This window comes from Salpingoeca rosetta (assembly GCF_000188695.1).
Source record: "Salpingoeca rosetta unplaced genomic scaffold supercont1.10, whole genome shotgun sequence".
NCBI lineage: Eukaryota > Choanoflagellata > Craspedida > Salpingoecidae > Salpingoeca > Salpingoeca rosetta.
In genome coordinates this window covers 1,346,941-1,356,458 of record NW_004754924.1, presented here as the reverse complement: position 1 = coordinate 1,356,458, position 9,518 = coordinate 1,346,941, and the positions used below count along the sequence as shown (strand labels likewise).

At 55.9% G+C, this 9,518-nt stretch overlaps 3 protein-coding genes across 3 annotated transcripts in view; 1 reads left to right on the top strand and 2 right to left on the bottom strand.

Moving 5' to 3' along the window:
* PTSG_04594 (uncharacterized protein) overlaps positions 1–939 on the bottom strand; it is a gene marked incomplete at both ends in the record, with an annotated part of 2,977 nt that extends 2,038 nt beyond the window's left edge. The window contains 2 exons of the mRNA XM_004994631.1: positions 42–88; positions 415–939. Of these exons, the coding sequence (XP_004994688.1) occupies positions 42–88; positions 415–939 (572 nt within the window). The remainder of the gene's footprint in view (positions 1–41; positions 89–414) is intronic.
* Positions 940–1,577: 638 nt separating this feature from the next.
* Positions 1,578–6,738, bottom strand: PTSG_04593 (uncharacterized protein; the record flags this gene model as incomplete). The annotated part of the gene is made up of 7 exons (XM_004994630.1): positions 6,226–6,738; positions 4,757–5,165; positions 4,222–4,466; positions 3,791–3,972; positions 3,405–3,463; positions 2,297–3,211; positions 1,578–1,910 (listed from the first exon to the last, which is right to left on the bottom strand). The coding sequence occupies exons 1-7, from the start codon at positions 6,654–6,656 to the stop codon at positions 1,578–1,580; spliced, it is 2,574 nt and encodes an 857-aa protein (XP_004994687.1). The 5' UTR covers positions 6,657–6,738.
* A 95-nt stretch (positions 6,739–6,833) lies between these two features.
* The window catches only part of PTSG_04592 (uncharacterized protein), a gene marked incomplete at its 3' end in the record, with an annotated part of 5,015 nt that continues 2,330 nt past the window's right edge, over positions 6,834–9,518 (top strand). The window contains exons 1-7 of the mRNA XM_004994629.1: positions 6,834–7,303; positions 7,597–7,776; positions 7,965–8,008; positions 8,244–8,485; positions 8,642–8,697; positions 9,005–9,045; positions 9,272–9,518. The exon at positions 9,272–9,518 is cut by the window's right edge and continues 17 nt beyond it. Of these exons, the coding sequence (XP_004994686.1) occupies positions 7,115–7,303; positions 7,597–7,776; positions 7,965–8,008; positions 8,244–8,485; positions 8,642–8,697; positions 9,005–9,045; positions 9,272–9,518 (999 nt within the window). The 5' untranslated portion in view covers positions 6,834–7,114. The remainder of the gene's footprint in view (positions 7,304–7,596; positions 7,777–7,964; positions 8,009–8,243; positions 8,486–8,641; positions 8,698–9,004; positions 9,046–9,271) is intronic.

Genomic DNA, 9,518 nt, shown 5'->3' with positions numbered 1-9,518 from the left:
GGGTCATGTTCTCTGCGAATGTGCAGTCCATCTTCAAGAACCCGATCCCCCACTCCTCATACAGCTCCACAAGAGAGGCGTAATACGCCTGCACAGTGATGAATGAATGCGGCACGTTGCGCGCAAATGAATGAACGCGCGCAGCATCATGGGATAAACGTCGGCGGCTGAGAGAAACCAAGCGCGTGTGTGCGTGCAACTGTGTGCATGTCAACACACACACACACACACACACACACACACACGCACGCACACTTGCACAAATCACACACACACACGCACGCACACTTGCACAAATCACACACACACACACACACACTTCACACATCACAAATCACGCCCACACACACAACCGCACACACAATCTACCTCTGCTCCCCAGCCAACAAACACACACATGAGACAACAACCGACCTGACCGCCTGGATGGGTGGTGTTGATTGCATATGTGAGATTCTGAGCCCACGGACAAGTGGTGTTGACGCCGAGGGAGATTTGATCTGCGGTGTATGTGGAATTCCGGATTGGCAAGCGGCGAGCCACGGCGTCAGCTGGAACGCCAAACATGGTCCAGAGGCCCAGGGTAAGGTTCCTGATGCGCAGGGTTGTGGCCAGTTCCCTGAAGCTGCCGTTTGCAAACGGGTACTTTGACTTTGCGGGAATCATGCGCCCCCACTGGTCGAGGGCAATGCTGTTGTCGCTCTCGCGGAACCAGCCTTCGTCGATGGTGACGTACTGGTAGCCAAACGGGGCCAGGGACTTTGAGATGGCCGCCGCCACCTCCACTGTCTCCGTGCCGTTGCTGGCGCCAAAGCTGTCGTAGCTGTTCCAGCCTCGCGGTGGCAGCGCTGGCCGGGCGATCAAGCCCTGGACACCCGGCGCACTCACCGACAACCACAACACCGCCACCGCCAGCCACCGCAGTTCAGCACCTGCCATCATCATCATCGTCTTGCTGCTTGTTGTTCGTGAAGTTTAATGGGTAACAATGCAAACTTTCTTCAACGCTGGTGAAATGGGTGAGTGAGTTGACCGAAGGTGACAAACAGTGCGAGGAGACAGAACCAACTGCGACACGAAGATGTAAGGGGGGGGGGGGCAAACAAACTCAAGTGAGGGCGAGCGATGTGTTGTAAACAAGTCAATGAATGCTTCAAACAACAACGAAAAGGCAAACAAAAGAAGAAGGAGGGAAAAGAAAAAGGTGGAAAGAAGTGAAAACGAAGTCAGGTGATGGATGATGAGCGCAGCCACAAGCACGACAAAGTCAAGCAGCGTGCACCTGTCAACATCAAACAACAGCATCACACGCACAGCACTGCACTGCGTCCATGTGCTATAGTGTGTGTGTGTGTGTGAACGTGACTGTCTGTTTGCGTGTGTGTGTGTTTGCGTGTGTGTGTGTGTGTGTGTGCACACATAGACCCTGTTCTTGTCGGGCCGCCAACGGAACTGTAAAGAACAACACCAAACCCGACACCGGCACAAGACACACAACAAAAGGCACCGCAACAGAGGACCGCAACGCAAACGCTTTGGCCTCGTGTGGTGAGTGAAAGCGGGATGGCGACCCATCTCTACAGGGTTGTTGTGTGCTGCACGTTGAAGTGGCGCTGATAATGATGCATGTGCTGCGTTGACGACGCACGACGCGGCTGCTGCTGCTGCTGCTGTTGTTGTGATTGCTGTTGCGACTGTTGCTGCTGTTGTTGGTGCTGCTGGTGTGATTGTTGCTGGCTGTCGCTGTGCTGTGCAAACGGGCGAGCAAAGTCCTCAAACAGGCCCGGGTTCGCGTCCGGCATTCCGAGGAGCGTGAGCTCTGCGTCAATGAGGTCGCCCACGTTGCCAAACAGATCCATGCCGTCGTCCGTGCCCTCGAAGGAGCCCGTGAAATCAGGCAAGGCAGGGAGCTGGATACCCCGTGGCGCATGCGAGTGGATGTAACCATGGTGGGTGGATGGTGTGTGTGAGGCCGTGCAAGAGTTGGATACACAGGGCACCAGAAGAAAAGCGTGGGAAGGAAGCCAGGCCTGAAACAGTGCAACTGCGCGCATATTTAACAACGCAGCGCAGTGCACGTTTGGTCTGCCATGTACGCACACACACGTAACCAAACGCCACAACACGAGCACACACACACACACACACACAAGACACAAGATACGAACAAAAGACACTAACAAAAGACACTAACAAAAGACACTAACACAAGACACCCACACCCACACCCACACCCACACCCACACACACACACACACACACACACACACACACACACACACACACACACACACACCTCGTCTGAGTTGTTGGGGGAGCCGTTCATGCCGGTAAAGTCTGGGAGAGTGAAGGGCGAGTGCGTGTTGGAGCGGCCGGCAGTGAGAGCGAAAGGGTCGCTCGTGTCATGCAGAAGCTGCATATCCGGGGGTGTGATGTCTGCCTCGCGTGGGGCGTCCGCTGTGTGGTGCGCGCTCTTGTCAAACGGGCGAACAAACGCCGTGTTGAGTTCGTGCTTCTGCATGCTCTCTGGGCTTGCGTTGAGCGCGTGCGTGCGCTGGTTCTGGCCGTGCCCTGCCGTGGGGAGGGCGGTTGACGTGCATGTGACGGTGCTGCTGACAGTGTGGTCGTCGGCCGGCTGGAACGACGTGGACGACGAAGACGCCGGGATGGTGGAGGTGAAGGCGCGCGTGGCCTGTGCACTGGACACCGTCGTGGCCGTGTTGTATGTGCTGGTGGCAACGGATGTGCTGGCGGAGGTGGACATGGGCTGGAACAGCGACTGCTTGACGGACGATGAGCTGGGGCCACCAAAGCTGCCGCTCCGGAAGTTGGCCAGGGAGCTCGCAGGCTGTGTCGCGGAACGCACCGGCGTGGCATGCACACTCGATGACGACGCGCGGTGCTGCTGATGCTGATGGCTATGGTGGTGGCTGGCGCTGTTATGGCGGTGAGGAAACTGCCGCACCCCCTGCATGCTGTTGCTGCTGCTGCTGCTGCTGCTGACATAGCGCGCGCCAGCGGGGGAGGCCGTGGAGATGGTGTTGCTGCGCGAGTACTGCTGCGGTGACGCCGACACAGACTGCGATGTCACCACCACACCCTTCTCGGGGGTGTACACGGTGCGTCCCAGGTTTGATGTTGCGGGCGCAGCGCTGCTACTGCTGCTGCTGCTGTTGGGCTGCATCAGCTGCTCGCCGAGCGTGGCCACCATCTGCAACGTGAAAGGAGGTTTTGGTGAGGTGGGGAGTGAGGGGTTCTTGTGTGTATGTGTATGCGATTGTGTGCGTGTGCGTGTGCGTGTGCGTGTGCGTGTTTGCGATTGTGTGCAAGTACATGCGAGTTGTTGCAGTGATCGACTTGGTCATCCCATCACTTGAGAACACCAAGACGGCGCTGCCACGAACCGATTTGCTGGCCGGGTTCCAAAAGGAATCGGGGAGATCGCGGTTGCGCAGTGGCGGTTCTGATGTGGTTGGTGACGATGGTGAAGGGGGTGGACACGGTGAATATGGATGCTATCACGTACCTGGAGACCTACCCCTCCCTCTCAAAAGCAGACACACAGACACACAAGAACAAATACAGACAGACAGACAGACACACACACACACACACAGACACAAACAGACTCACACACGGACAAACACAGAGACAAACACAGACACACAGAGACAAACACAGACATCCACACACAGACACGCAGAGACAAACCCACACCCACACAGACACACACACCCACACACACAGGCAGACACAATTTGACGCAATGCGCGACCAAAACAACACTCACGGGATGTGGGTGCGGCCAGGCCGCCAAGGGCGACGTTGAAGAGTTTTGCGAGATCATCCTCAATCTTCGTGTTGACAACATAGCGCACATTCTGTGGCTGCGGCGGCGGCGGCGGTGGCATCAACTCGTTGTCATCGTAAGGCGAGCGGAGCACTGGTTTGGCTGCATAGTCAGGCAGGTTGCTGTTGTTGTACAGAGGGGGAAGGAAAAGGGGGGGGGGGTGGATGGAACAAAACGCGGCAGTGATGTAGGTGTGAGGGCACTGTTGAAGGCAGATGTCACATGGGTGCGGACTTGTCGCGCTGCAACTGTGCATGCAGTTGCTCGCAGACACACACACACAGACACACACAGACACACAGACGCACAGACACACAGACAGACAGACAGACAGACACATACACAATTGCACATTAACGTGCTGGACGTACGCGTTGTCTGGCGTCGTGTAGCATCGCTGGCGGAACTCCTTGTTCGGCGGCTTGCGTGCGCTGCCAGCAGATGTGCTGTTGGCGAGCGAGGACGAGTGGGCACGTCTCCTGTGCGCGTGCACGTCTGCATATGGGACGGCGCGCGGGCTGGGGGAGTTGGAGCGGGAGCGGATCTTGAGTGTGGGCCGCTTTGGAGACTGCGGGCGTGGCTGCGACGGCGCAGTTGCCATCTCAAACTCGGCCGTCTGCACACGCGTGTGGGTTGCAAGTGTTGGGGAGGGAAGTGGGGTGTTGGTGTTGTATCGATGAAACAGATAAACAGATGAGATCGTGTGAGAGAGAGAGAGAGAGAGAGAGAGAGAGAGAGAGAGAGAGAGAGAGAATGCGCTACGTGAGACAGGATGGGACGTGAAGAGAACAACAAGCAACAACAACCTCAACACACACACCCACACACACACACATACACAGCACGACAAAATCGCATTCAACAAAGGAAGCGCAGATCAAGCAGCATCCAGTATCATGGACGTACGTCTGTGTCTGTGAGTGCATTGGAGAATGCCTCGTGTGAAAGTGTGGGCAGCGACTGCTGTTGTTGCTGCTGATCTGAGTGTTGCTGTTGCTGTTGCTGTTGCTGTTGCTGCTGCTGCTGCTGCTGCTGTTGTTGTTGTTGTTGTTGTTGTTGTTGTTGTTGTTGTTGTTGTTGTTGTTGTTGTTGTTGTTGTTGTTGTTGTTGTTGCTGTTGGTGGTGGTTCTCTGTGTGTTGTTGTTGTTGTTGTTGGTGGTGGTGTTGCTGCCCCTGTTGGGGAAGCTGCATATCAAGAAATGTTGGCAGCTGGTCAGTCTGCTTGCTGGTGCCTGACGATGCTTCTGTGTGGAAGCGGTTTTCGCTTTCGTCGGCGCTCGCGTGCGCGTTGATCCCGGCCTGCATAATTGCTTTCCTGTTGGGGCGTGCGTGTGTGAATGTATGTGTATGTGTATGTGTATGTATCCGTGCGTGTGCGTGTTAATGTATGTGTATGCGTGCGTGTATGTGTATGTGTATGTGTATGTGTATGTATGTATGCGTGTGTGTGCGTGAGTGTGAGTGTGTGTGTGAGTGTGTGCACATGCGCGCTACCAATGAATGTGTCTGTGGGGTGCAAGTGGTTTGCCGCCTTGCGTGCGTGGCTCGTTCGGGACGGGAGAAAGACCACGAAACCACCACAGCCTTCGCTTCCCGCCTCTCCCCGACGCCCTTCTGCACCCCCCTCCGCTCCTCCAACACCAACAAACCGCATCACAACACACACACACACATACACATACACACTCACTCACCTATGAGGTGGAAGAGCAGTCAGTCGGTCAGCCACAGTCGGTCAAGTCAAGTTAAGTCAAGTCAAGTCACACGGAGCCAACACGGCGAGCAAGATCAAAGGTCCGGTGGGTGAGGTGAGATGAATCCCCGTGTCGATGATAATCCCGCGAGAGTGAGTGTTTGGTTGGCGTGTGAAGTGTGAGGGATGTTGTGGAGATGAGGCGACGTCGAAGAATAAGGGTGGTCGGTCGCAACCAACACAAAGCAGGTGCAGGAGAGAGGAGGAGGTGGAGGAGGAGGTGGTGGCTCAGAAGCAAACGAAACAGCACCCAAACAAAGCAAGGGAGGGAAAAAGTGCGCAATTGACGCGTGTGGTGCGAGTGGAGGAACAAGCAAAGCAAAGAGCGCGCGTTGTCAACACAGTGTGCGTGAGAGAGTACGGAGACGGGGAGATTTGGTCAGCCACCAGAACCAAACACACAAGCACACACGCGGTCACCACCAACCACCACAACCACCACCAAACAAGGTCAGCCTTGCTCGTAGGCTTGGTCTGTGTTTGGGTAATGGTGGCGGTGGTCGCAAAACGGTTTGCGGCTGCTTTGCTTTCAAAACGACAACAACGCCACCAAAGGAATGCATGTCAGGGTGGCGAAGTTGGGTGGCGTTGTGTGTTGTGGGTTTTGTCAGGGACAACGCACCGTTTCTTGCGCAGGGCGCGGCGGGTGAAGAAGGACAGCCCGCGGCGTGGCGGTGTTGCTGTTGTTGTTGTTGTTGTTGTTGTTGTTGCTGCCGCCGATCTGCCCACACGACTTGCAGCACTTCTGCTCCCAATTCGGCCTCGCGCCTCTGCGTGTGCTGTGCTTGCCGTTGTTGCGCGTGTGCTTGTTGCTGGTGTTGCTGTGTGTTGTGATGTGTCAGCAGTGGTGGCTGCGCCTCTGTTTCGACTGGCAGACCTCGACGCCCGTTTACTCTTTGTGTCGCCGCCACCGCCGCCGCCGTTGCTGCTGATAGCACCAGCAGCAACACCGACAGCATTGCTGGTGCTGCGGCTTCCGCTCCTCCCTCGCCTCCGATTGCTGCTGCTGCTGCTGCTGTTGCTCGTGCCGCTGCGCACGCGTCGGCGCGTCATAACCGCTATCGTCGTTCGTGGATGTGGCTTCAGCTTGTGTTCGCAACGAACGCGCGTTGAGGCGACAATCGGTGCACCGAATTTCGCCCCTTGAAATTGGCACTAAACAGGATTGACTTGAATTTACCACAGTAGAAAAGTCACGGGCAAAACGGTGAATCGTCCGTATCGGTTACATTCGGCTAACGACCACCAACCAAACAACCATCAACGACACAACACCAGCAGCACCACAACTTCGAGCAACCAGCGAGCGACTTGTTTGACTTGTTGGACTTGTCGGACTTGCTCGCTCGCTAGCAAGCTAGCGCTGTCACGGATCTTGTTCAACTGCGACGCAAACACACACACACACACACACACACACACACACACACACACACACACAAAGCTGTGAACGCATCATTGGTTGTCTCGGCTGGTTTGTGACGAAAGCGACCTGTTTTGCAACCATCACCATGAGTGACGATGAGGCGCTGAACGCGGCCGTGGAAGAGACCATCGCCACGCTGGGAAAGGTCATCAAGCGACCACCGTTGACGGCAAAGCTGCTGAAGAAGCCTCCCTTTCGCTTCCTCCACGATGTGGTCACAAACCTCATGAAGTCCTCTGCATTTCTCGAGGGTCTCTACGCAGCAGACGAGAAGGTGTGCGTGCGTGCGTGCGTGTGTGGCGTGTATGTGTGTATGTGGTGTGTGTATGTGTGTGTATGTGGTGTGTGTATGTGGTGTGTGTGGTAAGCGACTCGTACGTCGTATGCGTGTGTGTGTGTGTGTGTGTGTTAAGCGACTCGTACGTCGTATGCGTGTGTGTGTGTGTGTGGTAAGCGACTCGTACGTCGTATGCGTGTGTGCTGGTTGTGCTCTCGCGCTTATCGCGTGCGTGTGACGTGTGAGCATCGAACATCTCAAACATGTTGGACTGGCTTCGTTTTGTACAGGATTCCGGCAAGGTGAAGGAAAAGGAAGCCAAGATAACCTTCTTGCAAAAGGCCATTGACACAACCGTCATGGCCACAGGCAAATCCCTCAAGGCAAGGCCAAGCAAGATTGTCGCAGGTCGTGATGCCGTACACACCAACGAATGGCTCCAAGCCATGGCACATGCTGTCCTCGAAGAGGTGTGTGTGTGTGGGGGGGGGGCTTGACTCTATGGGCTGTGCATGTTTTGTTGTGCACGTGCACATGGCTGTGATGGCACATTAGCATCAAGCAGATGCAGATGCATGCGCAAAGGTACAATCGTGTTCAATTGCCGCACCACTGCTGCGTTTGCGTTTGCCTAACGTGCTGTTTGTTGTGTGTTCAGGTGGACTCAACAGATGCAGTTCAGCGTGTGCTTGCCGGTGAACGGTGCGCCAGCTGCCTTTGTTTGCAGTTGAAGTTGTTGCAGTTGTTGCAGTTGTTGTGGTGGCTACTGTAGGCGCTCTTTGCCGGTGATGCTGCCACTGCCTCATGGCCGAATTTCAGTGCTCAAGCCCCCCCCCCCCACCTCTTCACCCCACCACCTGCTCACCCCACCACCTGCTCCCACATCACTCGTGCACAAACCACCACCTTCACCGTCACCCTTTTCATTATGTTGCAGACCAAAAGGGGACAAGTCGAGCCGGGCGAGCAAGAGCAGCAGCAAGTCGGCTGCCAAGAAAAAGCCCTCGCGTGAGAGCGCAAGCAGCAAGACGGACGACGAACGCCACCGCTCCTCCCGCGCTGCCTCCGCCCGCTCCGCAACCAAGGGCGGTCGTGAACGCACGCGCGACAAATCGGCACGTGCAGACAGACAGCCGTCGGCACGCGGCACACGCGACCGCCGCTCTGCTCGCCGCGAACGTACGGTGGCGCAGGAAGCGAAGGAGGGCGAGAGAGAGATTGTTGTGGTTGTTGCTGTTGGTTTGGAGAACATGCTTAATTTGTGTGTGTGCGTGTGCTCATGTGCATCTGTGCGCGTGGTTGTGTGGTTGTGTGTATTGTTCTCTGTTGTCACAGAAGAGGAGCAGGAAATGGAGGCGGAGCAGCAGCAACGGCCTCATCGCCCCGCAACGGTGCGTTTTCCAGCCTGCATGCAGTCACTCGTCCTTGTTTTTTTTTTCCCGAAAGGGGGCATGTTGGGCGCACAGATACTCGTGTTTATGTGTGTACAACAAAAAAAGTACGTATGAGCTCGCGTGTGCTCATCCATGACATGCGCACACAACTCACATATGCACCACAACCTCACCATCAACACATACCCCACACCAATTTCATCCCGTGTGTGCGTGTGTGTGCGTGTGTGTGTGTGTGTGTGTGTGTGTGTGTGTGTGTGTGTGTGTGTGTGTGTGTGTGTGTGTGCGCGCGCTGGCGATGCAGCGTGATGGCTCGCGGCCACGGGAACAGCAGGAGCCGTCCAGGTACTGGTGCCGTGACCATGTGCTGGTGCTTTTGCTGCTGCCCGTGTTGTTGTTCTCTCTGGTCGTATTGTACCGGCTGTGCGCTCTGTTTTTGCTACTGTTGAGCAAGTGAATGATTCGTCCTTTTCCTTACATCTCCTCTCCCCCGCCCCAATTCGTATTGTTTGTGTCTCACTGTTTCCGTGGCAACCTCGTGTGCATCGTCGTCTGTACCATGACGGAGCAGGCCAGAGCCCGAGGAACACGACGACACATCAGCGGCAGAACAACAGCAGCAGATGCAACAGCAAGAGGAACAACCCGCACAGCCGCAGGCACAATCCCAGCCAGAGCAGCAGCAACAACAACAACAGCAAGACGACGACAGCAGTGAGCGGAGTGCAGCAGCTGCTTCTGCCAGCGTGGACCGTGAACCTTCTGCAACCCTTCCTGACGCCCCGCTGCCCGGAAACGTTCAGAAGGCCGTGCGACGA